The sequence below is a fragment of the Clytia hemisphaerica genome, unplaced genomic scaffold (assembly GCF_902728285.1).
Source record: "Clytia hemisphaerica strain Z4C2 unplaced genomic scaffold, Clytia hemisphaerica genome assembly, whole genome shotgun sequence".
NCBI classification, from domain to species: domain Eukaryota; kingdom Metazoa; phylum Cnidaria; class Hydrozoa; order Leptothecata; family Clytiidae; genus Clytia; species Clytia hemisphaerica.
In genome coordinates, this window is record NW_027104383.1 from 930960 (window position 1) to 949199 (window position 18240).

At 35.1% G+C, this 18240-nt stretch overlaps 1 protein-coding gene across 2 annotated transcripts; it reads right to left on the reverse strand.

The window, feature by feature from the left end:
* Nucleotides 1-304: 304 nt before the first annotated feature.
* LOC136819255 (protein transport protein Sec24A-like) lies at nt 305-17875 on the reverse strand. Of its 2 annotated transcripts, XM_067075480.1 has the most exons (25): nt 17644-17875; nt 11019-11333; nt 10659-10693; nt 10267-10467; nt 10085-10135; nt 9838-9927; nt 9674-9702; nt 8886-8988; nt 7881-8004; nt 7630-7739; nt 7445-7511; nt 7117-7235; nt 6741-6786; nt 6574-6629; nt 6329-6430; nt 5986-6214; nt 5721-5820; nt 5352-5584; nt 4951-5061; nt 4619-4797; nt 4274-4411; nt 4044-4133; nt 3802-3894; nt 3581-3684; nt 305-1110 (listed from the first exon to the last, which is right to left on the reverse strand). In XM_067075480.1, the coding sequence occupies exons 1-25, from the start codon at nt 17711-17713 to the stop codon at nt 993-995; spliced, it is 2913 nt and encodes a 970-aa protein (XP_066931581.1). In that variant the 5' UTR covers nt 17714-17875; the 3' UTR covers nt 305-992. The 2 variants fall into 2 exon arrangements, with proteins under 2 accessions (XP_066931581.1, XP_066931582.1); XM_067075481.1 differs by lacking the exon at nt 10085-10135 and having other exon boundaries at nt 17644-17872.
* Nucleotides 17876-18240: the final 365 nt, after the last annotated feature.

Sequence of the window (18240 nt, forward strand, 5' to 3'; positions counted from 1 at the left end):
CGATTTTGTGACTTTTACTGTCAAATCATGCATGTTGGTTGTTGAAATACACATTATTTGCACCTCTTTGATGCAAGTAAACATTCAAATAGTATTTGACATAATTTTGAGTTTTGTTTAGAAATATTTTGCGGATCAGGCCCTTCCAAAATTCCACCCACACCCAAATCCGCGAAATCCGCGAAATTTAATCCCCGCGAAAGCTTATCCCATTAAAGTATTATTTTAGCATAGTGGTCGCTAAGTAAAAACTTGATGCTAAACAAAGGGCGACAATACTGAACAGTTTCCCAGATCTAAACAATTGATTTTATTGTTCGAGGACCTTTGTAACTGCTCTGTAACTTCAAAGAGTCAATTAAAAACCACATTATTTTTGTAAAAAGAAATAATAAAAACTCGTGTCATAATTCTTTATAATTAATTCATTATAATTGTTTAACAATAATTTGGTCAAAAACTATGACCCTAAAAAAGAAGATTCTCGGAGGGGATGTCACTCTATGACTTCATTTGAAAGAAAAAAGTACACGATTTTGATAACAGACACTACAATTTTAAAACTGTGTATTTTCTAGGATGATATCTTTGGGAATTAGAAAGCATCTTGTAAAAGGTTTGGAGAATGGCATTAGAAAAGGAATAAAAACCATGCATCAAAAAATGAGGAGGTATTTTAAGAATTCTAAAAAACTGTAAAGAAAGGAGAGAGGGAGGAATTAGCAATTTACATAAATTCTAGTAAATAATTTTCTCTATACATTTTATGATTCAACGGTAAAAAAGGCGATTTTCAAATTATTTTTTAAGGTCATCATCGTCAGTGAGCTGAAAAACCAGCTGTTGTTTTATTATTAATGTCGAAGGATCGAAGGGTCATCAGTAAGCCCCTACAGCGCATTAAGTACAACCTAGTTCGGACACAAAGCAGGTCCGTTTCATCCTGGAAATCCCACCAGCCAACAACATTCCGTGCAATGTTTTTGTCATCATCAAGAACCATTGATTTGCCTCTGAACATGTTGTAGAAATTCGTGGTAAGACATTGATGATTCTGTTCGATCCTCGATCAAATTGTTCAAAAATGTTACTCGGTGTTTCGTATCCTCCCTGAAAACCGTAAAAGTAATTTTCATGAAAATACTAGTTTATATATAGGTAACACGAACAAATAGTACAAAACTAAAGGTTCCTAACCTCCCGCAAAAGGACCACCAGATCATACCGCCAGGAGGTAGGAACCCTACTAAGCTAACAATAAACTATTAAATTAACTAATAAATGGAAAAAAGAAAACAAACTACAGAGGATAAATACTAACAGAAATAAAAAACAAAAACTAAAAGAAGCTAGGAGAGCAGTTGGAGTAGACTAAAATAACGGTCCCCCAAAACGGCTTGTATCACAGATAAATTTTATCGTTATACTCAATATATCATGATTTTGGATAATGCTAAAATCGGGGTCGCCATAAAGAAGTATTCTACACAATGTTTTGGGATTAAATGGAAACAAGGTTATGTCAAGTTGAAGAAGGCTGTCGAACATAACAAGTCTGTTATTGGAGTAATCAGAGAGCAATGCATCAGGAATGTTTGTGTCGTTTCAACAGAATTACTTCGACAGTTGCAGAATGGGTCGATTGTGTCTGCAAAGTTATGTCTAAATTTGTGGTCCCGAAGATGACTGAAACCAACCCTTAATCGGTTAAGTAGAACCACGCCATCGTTGTCACTAGCCCTGAAAACTGAGTTAGCGCAAGGTCTGAGAAATTTAAGAATCGCTTGTTTGAATAATGAAATAGAAGGAAGATTTCGTATATTTTCGCCCAGGTTATTCCATTCATTGATGCAAAAGGGGAAAAATGAGGCACGGTAACGTTCAGTCCTACAAAATGGTGCCTCAAATGGTGGTTGTATCCTCCGCCCTGCCCTACGTTCCTCCTCCCCTCTTTGGGGAGGAAGAACATTTGAGAGATAAGCAGGTGCAAAGCCATTGATTATTTTATAAAAGTAAATTAGTCTTCGACTTAGTCGCCTGTCCGACAGGCTTTCAAGACCTAACTCAAGATAAATCTTTTCTCTGGAAGTTCCTCTGAAACATCCAGTTATTGCAAGACAAGCATCATATTGAACTGATTCTAGTTTTTCAGAAAAAGTGGAATTACCTGGACGATCATACACGACATCTCCATAATCTAAATGTGGTCTAATATGGGTTTTAAATATCGTGACTAGTGAATCCCTCGGTAGGAATGCACGAAGCCGACGAATAAGACCAATACCTTGATTGGCTTTTTTAATTTTTTCATCAAGATGACGGTCAAAAGCCAGCTCATGATCAAGAATGAGACCAAGATGTTTTTGATGATCTTGTCGAGCAATGGCTGCGTTGTTAAAATAAATTTCTGGAAGATCAGGTAGATTTATCCTCCGAGTGAAGTACACTTCAACAGCCTGTTTAGAAGGATCAGGGTTGAAGGTCATTTTCCATTGATGAGCCCACTCACTAACCTTCTGCATGTCACTGTTCAATTCGTTTGAACAGCGAATATGATCAAGGATAAGGGAGAATATTGACGAGTCATCAGCAAAAATTTTGATCATGGAAATAATTCCTTCAGGGAGGTCGTTAATATATATCAGAAAGAAGAGCGGTCCTAGAATAGAGCCTTGAGGTACACCGGCCAAGACCTCCGTCCAATTGGAAGCTTGGCCATCAAGAACCACCCGCTGCAACCTACCTGAGAGAAAATTTTGAAGTAATGAGAAGGGGGGGCCCGGACACACCATACGACTTAAGTTTGAAAATCAGCCCATCATGCCAAACTCTGTCAAAAAAGCTTTGGAAATATCAAGAAAATACTCCGCGAGTATCTAGAGGTGGATTTGAATCGAAACCTACCAGGATGTCGTGCGTTATGGACAAAAGCTGGGACACACAAGAGTCACCCTTGCGGAAACCAGACTGGGAATTAGTAAAGAGATTGTTGTTTTCAAAATAGGTGTAAACAGAGTCAAAGATGCATTTTTCAAAGATTTTACCAAAAATAGGTAGAAGAGATACTGGCCTGTAGTTTTTTAACACACTCTTGTCCCCTTTGTTTTTATAAACAGGGACAACATTTGCTTTTTTCCAATTCGATGGAAAAACACAAGAATCTAGGGAAAATTGATAAACTTTCATAAGAGGTTTAACCAAGGATTCATCACAGATCTTAATCATCTGTATGGAGATGTCATCCCAACCATGCGCTTTGTTAGATGTAAGTGCGCGTATAAGGGCTAAAATTTTTGCTTCATCAAGAGCAATATTGTTTATTTCAAGATTTGTAGCAAAGCTTTGTTGTGGCAAAACACTATCAGTGTCTATGAGAGAGCACTGATTAGCAAAAAATTTGTTAAACATATTTGTTTTTGTTGGAACATCAGTTTACTAGTTTACTTCTAACTACATCTCTCTATAATTGTTCGGCTTGATCCTGAGAAAACCAAAAACGTGCTATTGATACAGATTTTTAATTCTTTTAGGTATAAGTATTTTTCCTACTATTTCAAACCAAACAAAAACAATGCCTTACCTAATAATTTGAAGTGGTGAATGGAAAGTCTTGTCCTTTCGAATTTTATCCAAGAATTTTCTCGTCTCTTTGTTGAAATCGTTGTTGAGTTCGGGTATTTGGTACTGAATTAGAATAAGTTTGAATTATATAATTTGTGGTTAAATTATTCATTTTAAATTCTCAATGGTGGCAATTACATAAGCAGCAACATTTGTAATTCGCTAAGGCCCAAAACTTACCATCCGTTCCGGAAGTTCGTTGAAGGTTCGAATGTTGAAAAGTTGCTGTATAAATTCATCTGACACGTTTCGTCCAACGAAAAATAAGAGTTGCTGAAAACAAAAGAAGAAATTTTGATCAGAACTTCCATCTAAGTGATTAAATCAAAAAAGAGCAACGAAGCACTTAAAAAATAACACAATCTCCAGTTGTGCAAATGTCGATCTTTTTCATTTCTGGTGATTTCAATACAATAACTTACCCTTCCGTTATCCATGAGGTAAATTCCTTGTCGGCTCAATCTTTCAGCTGATGCACTCAATATCGATGGTCCAGCGTAGCTTTCATCATGCTAAGGAAAAGAAATAAAGAGAATAAAATAAGGCCCTTTAACGAAAACGAGTCGTGGATTAAGGTAATAAAACATGATAAGGTAGAAATCAAAAAATATTTTGGTTGATTGAAAATGGAGAAGATTGAAGAATTCCTTACAGGTTCACCCAATTCATGGATAGGATAAAGTCTTGGGTATATCCTTAGAAGTGCATCATCCATCGGCTGCCATTTGAATTCCAGTAAAGAATAAACTCGTTGATCCAGAGATACCGAACTGCCAAGCTTGAATGCTTCCTTTAAAGATAAAAGGAAATAGAAAGTCTTTTAGTACATTATTGGTTCTTTGAAAAAAGAACCAGTCTAAATTGTTTTGGAGATGTCATAGTACCTATGTTTAAAAGTATAAAGACAAAAAAATTAATGGCTGTTATACTGAGAGGGCGATCAAAAAATCAATCTGTGTACGTCAACTTTAGATATAATGAAAAAAAAAACACTTACATTTTTCATCATGGCTAAGATATTGACAGGCAATAAACGTAGTTGGAAAGGTGATATCAGTGCAGAATTATGTTTCTGGTTTGCCACTTCGTGTTTGTACGACTTCAGACAATCGATACATGCGTTCATTAGAGCCTCCCGTGCGTCTCCAAGGGAAGACATTAACGTTCGGTCGGCCGCTGAAAAACACAAGAGCTTTTATATATGAGAGTTAATGGGCCTAAAAATTGGAGTAATAATGGAGTACATAATATGAGATCTAATAAGAAGAATATTGTATGAAAAGAAGTTCTACAAAGCAAGTTGAAGTTTTCGAGGACGGGTGTTCTTACCAAGTTTTGAGAGTGTGTTGACAATAGCTTCTTGATCCGCATAGGCATAAATGTCACTCAGTTTTGAAGTGACAGGTAAAGCAATGGTGTGTACACGTATCCTTCGTTCACCTGGTAAAACAAAGAATAGCAAAAGTAAAAGTAAAATAATTAAAAAATGTTGTAACTTCTAGCTTGGTTTTTGTCTCAAATTTTGTCTAAAGTGCTTAACTTAGTTAGGTACAATCTTTTTAGACAAAAAAACGTTATGAAGCTTGAATGAAGAATTCAAGAGAAGAGGCGAAGAAAAATATCTAACTCATTTTTTCTCTAGAATAACTCAGTTCCCCTATGATCTTGAGAGATTGAAATCCCTCAAGTTGTGTCGAAAAGAAATAAAACTTATAATAAAGTATTAGTACCTTTAGTATTAGTATATAATAGGGCTGCTTGGAAAGCCACCATTGAGGTTTCCGTCAGGTTATCCTCAATATCAATTTGCATTCCAAAGCTGTGATCAGGATTAACGTTGGGTAAAGATAGAAGGTCTGTTGACCGCACGAAGAAGTTTCCATGGAATGTGTTGATACTCATGCCTTTGGTACATCGCAACCTCATGACTGCTTCAAGACCGATAGCTCTTGTCAGATATCGCCTGAAAGGAAAGGAAAAAAGTTCTGGTAACTGATGGTAAGTTTTAAACAATATTATATTGATTTGCATAAAATCTACAATACATTGTATTGACTGAAGATCATGTTAGTGCTAAAGAATTAGAAAGACAGACTTACGCAAAATCGTGAGTGAACTTTTCAACCATCGGTTGATTTTGTGTGTGATGATAATCAGGATAATAGTGGATGGCACCACTAGAATATCTTGACACACCCGCTGTAAATCAATAGAAATTCATTTTAGAACTAGTTGTAGCACTTTTATGACAGAAGTTTGGGTTATTCATTCATTTAATACAAAAGATATTTATCAAATCATCACTTTGTTTTGAAATCGATTCAACAGTTAAAGTAAATAAAAAATACCGATATCAATTCTTACACATTGAAGCTAGATCACAATACTGGCCAGCCAATATGAAAAGATCAATAGCTATTTGTTCTCCAGCACATTCTAATGCCAATTTCTTGTAAAAATCTGTCGTCGGGTTCAAGTTAGCGATATCTTTTGCATTAGTAGATATGTTTGAGCTTTCTCGTAAAGTCAATTTACCGGGACCAACGTTTGGAAGACAGGATTGGAAGACTGTTATTCTACCACCAACCGATGTCTGTAAGATGGGAATTTTAAGAAGAATAAGTTTAAAGTGAAGAAAATTGGACTGAAAATCATTGTTAATTTATAATCAGAAAAATTAAAATCAAAGGAATTCTTATCAACTTACGACTAGTTTCTTTGCTCCCAACATAGCAGCACCAGTTGCACATTTGGTGTCGATTTCTTTGTCAAATGATGTCGGAAGAGATTCCAATAATTGTAAAATCATCTACAGAAAATAAAAATAAAAACTAAGTAATAAAAGCAGTTTCAATTTTTATTAAAAATGCTAGTGAATAATGTTTTTGGGTATCAAGTTTTGATTCTGTAATTAAAAGAAATACTCAAAAAAATACTGAAAATTATTTATACCTCTTTGTTTTCCTTGATATTGACCAGCAGACCATCGGGAACAGGTAGATAAATATCTGAAAACAGATCAAAAGAAATATTTTAGTTTATAGTTATAAAGGTATTGTGGAATGTAGTTTTTACTGTGCTCATTATGAGGTGAAAAAGAATGAAATGTCATCACTTACCATCGACATCTGAAACTACGTGCATCTGTGGTTGACTTTGGTTTGCCTACAAAACACATCATAGTAAATAACTCAAGAGGATCTCTTATTTAGTTATGTACCAAAATAATTGTGCAACTCTTTTCACACTATCACTGTTGAAGTTATAAACTTTTGTCAAATTTCGAAAAAGATAAAAAACATTGCTTCACATCCTGCATGAGAAAGTCGAATAATTCCAATTTTTAATCAAAATAAATATTTTGATAGGTAATAAGCAATGTTTGTATTAGTCTACACAATACACAGCTCCGGGCTTTTAGGCCTTTTTACGCTCGAAATGAAGGAAGATATGACGTAGCCTATATTTGTATAAAATATTTGGATATCCCCTTACCTTTAGGCTATAAAATTGTACTGAACTATTAAAAGTAACAAATCCAATCATTGTTCTTGAATCTCCAGGTAAGTTGTCAAGGTTATTTGCAATGATCTTACAAACGTTCCGTAGATATCCTGCAAAACAGAAAAATAAAATGAAAATATGTAAAACTAATAAATTTCACTTTTAGCAGCTTGAATAAATGGAGAAATAGTAATATGCTTGTAATTCCCTCTCAGATGGGACTTGAAATCTATATGAGACAGAAGAACTTTGAGCACTACATAGTAAAGTGCAGTTTAGTAAACAAAAACTATTTAAACAATCAAGTTAACTAACTAACCTGTTCCGATTGCATTGTATGAAACATCAAGAGCGATAACAAAACAAGATGGTTGTGGTGGACGAAGCTAAAACCAAAGAAACATGCTTTTATAGCAGATTAACAACATAAAATCAAAAAATCTCTTTAGGAGAAAAAGGTTTTATAATGGATCATACATAAGATATACAACATTATCTCCTTACCATATATTCTGCAGGTGCTATGAATTCTATTGATGCATGATTTAGTTCAGGCCTTTTCCGCACATCTTGGTATTGTCTATTATTATAATCAAATGTTAGTTCTTCTGGAACTGAAAATAAAACAAGGAAAAAATAAATTAGCTTTGCTCTTTCTTTATTAATCTGAAGGTCTTTAGTTTGAATAAACAATTTAAAATACTGCGTTGAAAAGTTAATTATCTAATGAAGAAAACTCAACAATGCAAACTTACTGTCATTGATTCTGAAGCACATATTACATTGCCAACGACGATGATCGATGAGTGAAACGAAAGGATTAAGATAAGAGCGGCATGATCTACATCTTGTGATCACTGAGCTCACGATTGGAATATTCTGTAAAAGATAAAATAGCTTGTTTAGTCTATAGAAGAAATTTAGATTGGTAAAAATCTATTATTACAAAACTTAACAATTAGTTATTCACAATTATTATTGAAAAGTTTTCATGATGTTCTGTGAGAAAGCGGAATATGCTAGTGTGGGCTGGATGAGATCGAACGAATAGGTGAAGACATGTTATAAAAAGACTAGATATATATTTGGCAATGAAGACATACTGTCCAAATAATCCCAAACTTTATCTTAGCTGATGTGGATTATCATGCCAATATACTAGTTAAATGAATATAAAGATTCATTGTTGTCTTGTCGATGGTCAGGCTTCAACTGTCCTTGCTGGAAAGAATGGACTCTCAGAACCACATGGCACACGGAGGAGAGCTCACTCAGCCCAATCTCAAAGCAAGGAAATCAAAGGAGAAGTGCACTGGGGGTCAGTAGAGATCTAGACTAGTCACAAGTTAAAACAATGATCTTTACTGTCAGGGCAACATGGTAGACCTAACTATAATATATATTATACAAACATATTATCCATGTACATATAATATATATTATCCTATAACATATAACAATCATAAGACCAAATCATAATATCACCTTAGTTCTGCTTCCTTACAGTTTCAATAGATCTTTTCATAAATTACGTCACAAACATCACTTGCCTCGTTTTAAAATTAATGCCATGGTGATTAACTCCCAGCGGATTTTATCAAAACTACTTTCTATTCATAAAAAAGTCATTTAATGTCTCAAGGTGCATAATCACCATGGTAATTATTTGAATACGAGGCAAGTGATGTTTGTGACGTAATTTATGAAAAGGTCTAGTGCAAGATAGAAATTTTTTATCATTACAAAAGCCATGAGCTTACCGGGTCATCCCTGAAAGGTTGTATATATACTCCGAAAGGTAGTTTCGATTGTTTTAGTAAGTTTGATGTTTGAGGAACAGCATTGAACGTACATCTCATTGTTCTAAGTAAAATTTTAAAGACATCAATCATTTTGCTTTTACTAGTAAGAATCAAAAAATATAAATAAAAAATATGAATGCCCCACCCTAAGCTTTAGGTAGAATATGTGCCACAGCCAGGCTTTGTGAACTGGACAGAAACTGAACTGAACTTCAGTTACAGACAAGACAGAAATCAAGGTGAAATCTCCATTGATCATAGGATCAGCCCAGGTCTAGGTCCCAGGCAAAAAAAATTGGTCCCTCCAAAGATTTAGGTGTCCCCCCAAATATTAAAAGTTTTTTAAGCAGCCCCCAGTCCCATACCTAGTATGAAATATTTGTCGATTTAATATCGTTTTTAGGAAAATCACATTTCTATTCTTTTGTCCTTCTCGAAATCTATTTTGTGGGCGAAAATGACTATAATTGTTAATTCAAGATGGTAGACACAAGTGAAAACAAACAGAATCAATAGACTGTAAAATGAAAGGTTTTTGGATAAAAAAATAAATAAAATAATAAAAATAATAAATAAAATATCAGGTCCCCCCACCCAAATATTTGGCTGTATTTTTTACTATATTTCCCAGTTTTCATTTGCAATTTTTTGGGTGTAACCCCCCAAATGTCAGACATTTGACACTATGTTGGTTGTAAAGCCAACTGGAATTTTACAGTTGAGAGATGCTTCTAACAAAAACTTACTTTGTCTTTGCATTTTTCCTTTGTAATTCCTATGAGGGAGCAAATAATAATAGACTTTAACACTTTCAGAAAAAAAACTCAAAAAGTTAACCTCATTTTCATGTTATCAAATATAGAATTTTGAGAGAATTTCATTTACAGTATAAAACAAAATTGATACAAACCTCAGATATTGGGGGAGTTGGTGGTGAAATCGGTTGCGGAGGAATGATGTTGCGTTGTTCAATTAAATTCAAACCAAAAGTTTGAGATTGCTAGATAGAAATATTAGAAATAATATCTTTATATATTTTTTTACATTTTCTGTGATGGATTTTTTTCTTAACATTTGTATTTAAAGGAAGATCATGCATGTTGATGAATGTTTTAATTTATATGATGAGTGCTCTGTATATGATGAATGTGGGTTACCTGAACTGTGAGACGTTTGTTTAGCTGATTTTGGTCGTTAGTATTAGATTGCTGTGAAAAGATGAGATCGACAAGTTATTATATGTTGTGCTTCAATGTGATGAATTTTAGATTGATTAACTCTGAACACAAAGATGAGAGGATTATCTTAATATTTGAAATTTTGTGTATGAAGTACTTACATTATAAGAGTTAGCAGGCATTTGAGGGTATTGATTCGTTCTGGAAGGCTGAGTTTGTGTTTGAGGTGGTTGCCTAGGACTTGTTTGTCCACTTAATTGCATTCTGTCCATTTGTGAGGTCATAGTTTGTGTTTGTGGCTGCGTTGAGGCCCTTTGTCCAGAAGGCTGTTGTGTTGTGGTAGGTAGTGTAGCAGGGGCAGACTAAGATGAAATAGAAAATAATGATCACTGGATGCTAATGACACCAGCAACATCTTTTTCAAGAGCACTTTTTAAAGATTTGTAAGATAAGTTTTAAAATCATATCATTTTCTTTGAATCGTTAACCAATTTCCTTCTTAATGAAAGAAGAACTCTCTCTATACCATAAATTTAAGTGAAAATCTAAATACCATAGTTGGGTAGGGTCTTCTTCCTCTGGGTAATCCTAAAAAAATGAAATAGACATCACTTACAACTAAAATTGTTTGAAATAAAATAAAAAAACACCTTCTTATCAATCCTTTGATTCGGACAACCAATGACTAATTCAGCATAGAAATTTCACAACCATCTTCTAGGACTGGTAAAAAGTTTAAGTTAAAAGAGTCACATTAGATGAATCTAATTCTAGTAAATTTTAGTCTTATTAAAATATTTGACAGGCAGTATCGACAAAATAATAAGTTATAAAAAATGAAAAATCTTTCATCTGAATATCCCTCTTTCTAACCCTTCTTTGGAATCGAAATAAAGTGGTTTGCAGTAAATACCTGGCTGTTGTGTCATTTGTCCATTTGGAAGACTTGCAGGAGGAACCACTTGTCCTGGTTTTACAGGTGAGTTTGTAGGTTGATGTCCATTCATTTGAGTGTTTGGCATAGATGTTGGTTGGCGTAAATTAGTTGGTGCTCCAAATGGAATTTGGTTGAGTGCTGGTGGTGCATTCAACCTTGGTTGACTAGCAACGTTATTAATTGGTTTGGTCAAAGGTTGAGGAGTATAGGTAGGTGGTTGTGACATTGCTGGCATTCTTGCTTGATTCATATTTGGTCTTTGCTGATTATTCATTGGCAATCCATTGGGTACTATAACAAGTAAAGAAGATTTTATCATAACATTCTATAAAAAAGGAAATCATTATAACATCCTCCAGTTGCTGGGTTTGCAAATCAAATTAAGTAAAAATCTTGATTTTGAGTCAACTTTGGGTATTCATGGTCAACATTTTACTGGACAGGGTGGAAAGTTAAAAGTTGTTATTTTTTCAAATTCTTTAGATTCCAAGAAAATATTAAAATGGACAAAGATATGAAACCCTGCCCAAATTTGTTTTATTATAAAAATTAGCTTTAGGGATATTCCTGGAAATGGTTTTTTTCTATATCCGTTGTTTGGAAAAATGTGGGACTCAATTACAAGGTATCTTTGTATACTGTCGAACGTGCTAACCGCACTGGCTCAACTTCAGTATCTTTGAAATCAGTCGTAGGCCCAATTGTAAACTTAATGGCATAAGAAAAATTATAGCATTTTGGGTTTTAGCCTCGTTTAGGCTAAAAACTCGTCCCCAGGCCCCAAAAATCAAAATTTTGAAAAAATGAAAAAAACACCCCCAGGGATTTGCCCAAGGATCAAGTGTGCAAAATTTCAGCCCAATCGGACCATTTTTGAAGTATCCAGCCTGCCCCAAAGTTTTAGCCTCGTTTTGGCGAAAAACTCGTCCCCAGTCCCCAAAAATTAAAATTTTGAAAAAATAAAAAAAACACCCCCAGGGATTTGCCCAAGGATCAAGTGTGCAAAATTTCAGCCAAATCGGACCATTTTTGAAGTCTCCAGCCTGCCCCAAAGTTTTAGCCTCGTTTTGGCGAAAAACTCGTCCCCAGGCCCCAAAAATTAAAATTTTGAAAAAAATGAAAAAAAAACACCCCCAGGGATTTGCCCAAGGATCAAGTGTGCAAAATTTCAGCCCAATCGGACCATTTTTGAAGTCTCCAGCCTGCCCCCAAAGTTTTAGCCTCGTTTTGGCGAAAAACTTGTCCCCAGTCCCCAAAAATCAAAATTTTGAAAAAATGAAAAAAACACCCCCAGGGATTTGCCCAAAAATCAAGTGTGCAAAATTTCAGCCCAATCGGACCATTTTTGAAGTCTCCAGCCTGCCCCAAAGTTTTGGTGACAGACACACAGACTGACAGACAGACAGACAGACATTGTCAGATTGTAGCTCAACTGAAGTTGAGAACCATATTTGGATTTTAGGTATACCAGGGTCACATGTATATCATAGTCGAACGTGCGCAACGCACTGGGCTCAACTTCAGTAGCTTCAAGTTATTTATAGGCCCAATTGTAGACCCCAAGATATTCATCAAAGAAAAAAGTGTGCCAAATTTAAGCCAAATCTGACAATTTTTGAAGTCTCCAGGCTGCCCTAAGGTTTTAGCCTCGTTTTGGCGAAATACTCGTCCCCAGGCCCCAAAAATAAAAAATTTTGAAAAATGTGAAGAAACATCCCCCGATATTCACCCAAGGAACAAGTGTGCAAAATTTCAGCCAAATCAAACAATTTTTGAAGTCTCCAGGCTGTTCCAAAGTTTTAGCCTCGTTTTAGCGAAAAACTCGTCCCCAGGCCCCAAAAATCAAACTTTTTGAAAAATGGAAAAAGCATCCTCAGATATTCACCCAAGGAACAAGTGTGCAAAATTTCAGCCAAATACGACCATTTTTGAAGTATCCAGGCTGCCCCAAAGTTTTAGCCTCGTTTTAGCGAAAAACTCGTCCCCAGGCCCCAAAAATCAAAATTTTCAAAAAATGAAAAAAACACCCCCAGATATTCACCCAAGGAACAAGTGTGCCAAATTTCAGCCAAATCCAAGCATTTTTGAAGTCTCCAGGCTGCCCTAAAGTTTTTGTGACAGTCAGACAGACACACACACACACAGACATTGTCAGATTGTAGCTCAACTGAAGAAGTTGAGAAAAAAGCAGTTCTTCTAAATGTGTAGATATCTAATTTTTAGTGACCTCTTTGCAAGAAAAGAATCCTGAATTCAGGTAAAATATGACCCAAAGGAACAAAATGCAAAATAAAATGCAAACTAAAAATGAGTAAAAGCTGTAATCACATTTCTTTTTAACTGTCTTTAATTCTCAAAAACTGATACTTTTAAACAATGCTGCTTTATGAATTGAGCAAACATTAAAGACATTTGACTGAATGCAAAAATAATTGAACTAGGGAAATTTTCTTTAAATGAGAAAATTGTTTCTTTTTTGAAATTTGCAAAAATTCTGAAAAAAGACACGAAAAATTCATAATTAAAGATTCATAAAATTATTAAAATTACTAATTTTAGTACCGATTTACTAAGACAATTCCCAAATTTTAGTCTGGATAGCACCTTTTTGGATAGCACCTTTTTGGTAAAAAAAAAAGGATTTCTGAGTTTTTTGGCTATACACGTCACTAAACATCATGATGTCGTAGTTTTTAGTATCAACCCCCCTGCTACTATCAGGCTAATTGTGTGTGTGGAATCATAACATAATGCTTTCCCTTTGCATAAGATTCTCTTCCCCCCAAGATTCTCCTGACTTTACATGATTTTCCTCCTTTTTTCTTGGGATAGCCAGCATGCATTTGGAAAGGGTTTTCTCAAAGGAAAATGTTGTGTTTACTTACGAAACGACCCAACTTTTAGAAGCTCATTTTTCAACTAGAGTTCTGGTCTTTTTCCGGTAAAGTGGCAATGGAAATCTAAGCAGGAAAAGGAATCTTATGCAAAACGAAGGTATGGAGTCGAAATGGTATCTTTTCAAAAGGTCACCAGACCAACTTATGGTAACACTTTTTGACAAAAATAGCTCTGCTGTCAAAAATGATTATGAAAAATTCCTAGGCAGAAAATTTTAAGATCCTAAAGGTGAAAACTTTATCATTAAAGTGCAATTTCATGGAGTCAAAATGGTATCCTCAAAAGGTAAATGTTGAAATCCCTTATCTAATTTCAGACCTAATTGATCGAACACGACTTTGTCAACATGACTGTCCAGTGTTTTTGTCTGGTGCCGAAAAGTATATATTATTTTAAGCCAGACGATGTCAGTCGAGCCATTAAACAATCAAACTAATCGAATTTCATCGAACTAATCGAACGATAGCATACATTTTCTGCATTTTGCCCTTTGAATCATGTCTTTTTGGGTGATTTGTTGATTCTGTTGAATTTTTGAGTATGTGAAAAATTATATCTGCAGCACTTTATTGCTCATCCAGCCCTTTTTTCCCTTTAAAAAACTAAATAAATTTTGTTAAAAAAGGTCCTCCATTAAAGCTGTTCCATTACCGAACCGCATCGAACAGTTATCAAACCGAGAAATCCCGGTAAAGTTCGATTGTGTTCGATAACTGTTCAATGTGTTCAATTTCAATTCTGTAGACCTCGACCATTATTTGTTCTCAGGGGCGGCAACAAATGCCCAATCAGGGGGGAAAGAAGTAGTTGGCGCCCGCCCTATAAAACAAACAGCGTTATTTAAGATCGAAAAACTTTAATAGAACTCTAAACAAACTTAATTGAACAATATATTGTTATTGAACTATATAATCGAATTCAGTAATTTCCGTAAAGTTCGATTACTGTTCCATTTGGTTCCGAACCAATCAAACAGTTATCGTTCGATTAGTTCGATGAAATTTAATTGTTCGATTACGAAAATTAGGACAATAATGTACAGTTAACATCGTCTGGTGTAAGTTACATCGAGCAAAGCTATCTGGTATTTGTCTAGTGTTATGTACACTGATTACGCGAAAACTTGATGACACTTGACTTTTTTCTTAGTAATTTTATTTGTCATCAGGTGCGGTAAAAGTTCTGATTCAACATTGGACATTTTGTGTGTGCCAAGTGCTTCCACAAACTAATCTAACTGGTTTTTGTGGGTTGTTTATAAAATGGTACCGTGAGTGCTCCTAAATTTGACAGCCCTGCCTAAATCCGACCCCCAAAATAACCGCTATGAGAAAAATTCTATGTTTACAAACATTTCCTCTCCAAGTTGAACAATAAACTTGCAAGAATTCTCGAAACAAAACATCTAACAAGATGACTATAATGTCAATTGATATGATAAAAAAAGTGAGTTGTAAAAATAAATACCTCTATTATTCTGAATCTGTTGCTCGTGTTTAAAACGTTAACAATTTTGTAATAAAAAATTATTGTTGTTTGGTTCAATTGGTTTAGTGTATCAAATCTCTCAGTTTAGTTGACACTTTGTTATAGACCTTTTCGCCTTTCCATCCGCCATCTTGAATTGTATGCAAAAATAAAGGAACGAAAAAGTTGTGGTTGGATTTTAGTTGGAAGTATGCAAAACATGTGCAAGTTTTAATAAAGATTTAAAAGCCAACAAAGCATCTTACAGTATAAAGAAATATTATAATCATTAGAACAACAAAAGATGGAATTTCTTGATCCAAAAAGAAATATATACAGAACAACAAAAGCCTTTTAGAAATTTATTTTTAAAGTCATTGCATATTCTGTTTTCATGCCATTAAAAAATTCCACCAAGACGGAGTACACAAATGAAACTTTTAAAACACGCAAACTGAAAGCAGTAATTATGACGTCACACGTTTTGATTTGATCGTTTGGCGGTTCTATTTCCAGGAGAATAATTTACTGTTAGCCAAATAAGGATTATTTTTGTACCTTTGCGGGTAATTTTTCAGCTTGAGTTTATGTCTAATGTTATGGTTTTTTGAAGTGCTTGTTCTAAGAGATGAGCGAATTTGATTATTTCTAGTTTTCAAAAGAAGCAAATTTAATCTTTCTTCTACAAGATTACACTTTAATACAATGCCAATTAGGCATGTAATTTCATATTAATACTTTCTTTTTGCATATGTTTTGCATACTTTCTAAAGGGAATTTCACCACGCCAATTAGGGCTATTCCAAAAAAAAATTGTACAGGGGTATTGACGAACTTTTTTCACTAACCCCCCTGGAAATTTTGGATAACAAACTATCCCCTGGAAACTAGGGGTCGACACCCCTGGAAAGTGAAAAAGGGCCTGGAAAATAACTATTGATGTCAGTTTAGGAGGAGAGAACCCCCTGGAAAGCTTCAATAACCCCTTGGAAAATCTGAAAAAGGAACAAAAACCCCTTGGAAAATCAAGGTTCAGACCCCCTGGAAAAGTCCGGACGATCTCAATCGAATGGAATTGACGATCGAACCAGTCGAACCAAATCGAACGCAATCGACTGATTGAAATTCCATTGTCGAACACAATCGAATCTCAATCGAATATTACCGCAATTTTCAGATTCGATTGATATTCGATTGCGTTCGATTGATGTTCGATTGCGTTCGATTGCGTTCGATCGTCGATTCATTGACCCCCGGATTGTTCATCGCATAATTTCTACGGGAAATCGCAAGTAATTTCATTCGGCTTGTGATGTTTGAGAGCTTGCATGTTGGGAAGCTGCAAGAATAAAGCCAGACAATCTCAATCGAACGGAATCAACGATCGAACCAGTCAAACAACAATCGAACCAATCGAATATTACCCAGAATTTTGACGTTCGATTGAGATTCGATTGCGTTCGACAATCGAATTTCAATCGGTCGATTGCGTTCGATTTGGTTTGACTGGTTCGATCGTCGATTCCGTTCGATTGAGATCGTCTGGAAAAGTTCGTCAATACCCCTGTATGGTTTAAAAATGGAATAACCCATTCGGCAACCATAATTTTTGCATACAATTCAATATGGCTGATGGAAAGGCGAAAAGACACTGTCTATTTTCATTGTGTTACAGCTAAAGGTTTGTTTTTATTTCAGTTTGTACCGTCAACTGCTCTAACTTGGGACTATCTGACAAAACATGGGACAGCAATTCGGCCACCATTCGGCCAAAGTCATTTGATTTGACTTAATGAACGTCGTATTAAAAAATATAGGCACAGGAAAACAAATTTGTTGTCAAAGAGATTTAACAGTAAGTGAAAATACAGACCATGCAGATATCAACCAGTCCCATGTTTCGACCAATCGTCCCAAATTAGAGCAGTTGACGGTATCTTTGAAAGACCCCATTGGATTTAGGCAGGGCTGTCGGATTTTGGACCACTCACGGTATGATTTGACTAGTTTATGATTTGTGAGAGCCTGCTCATCACGCAAGAGTTAAGAAATTTAACAACACTAACACTACTAAAATGCTAAAATGGCGTTCTTGTTAAAATTTCTGAATTTTGCGCAACAAAAGCTGCATCAAATTTTTATCAGCCAGACTAATACTGGGGCAGGGAGGGAACTGAATACCAGGCAAAATCATAAGATTCAAGCTGATCTCTGAGGAACTACAAAGAATATATACCTTGAGGTCGATTGACAGTCTGATGACCAAGAGAATTGGGTGGTGGCATTCCTGGATATGGAGCACTCATTTCTTGTTGAAAATCTTACAAACTAAGCATACAATAGCTAACTAATGATACAATTATCGTATTACGGGTTTTCCTGAACATAATTCTACATAATTTGACATTCACTGCCTTGATTATATTACTCAGTCGTCATCTTTGTTTTCGATAAAATTTCTTGTCACCAATGTTTTTACGCAAGCTTCAAAGTTCAATTTGAACTCTCCCCAGTCCTAAAGTGCGTGGCAAATCGAACCTTCGGGCGATTTAGCGATTTAGGGACATTTTCTGCATTTTGCCCTTTGAATAATGTCTTTTTGAGTGCTTTGTTGATTCTGTTGAATTCTTGAGTATGTGAATAATTATATCTGCAGCATTTTATCGCTCATCCAGCCCTTTTTTCCCTTTAAAAAACTAAACAAATTTTTTTTTAAATGTCCTCCATTAAAAGCGTAAAAGGCCCGTGAAAAAGCCCGTCGTGCTCCCGTATAGACCTGTACACAATTTGTTTTGGTCCCGTTACCACCTGTACATAAATAAAATTCTAAAAG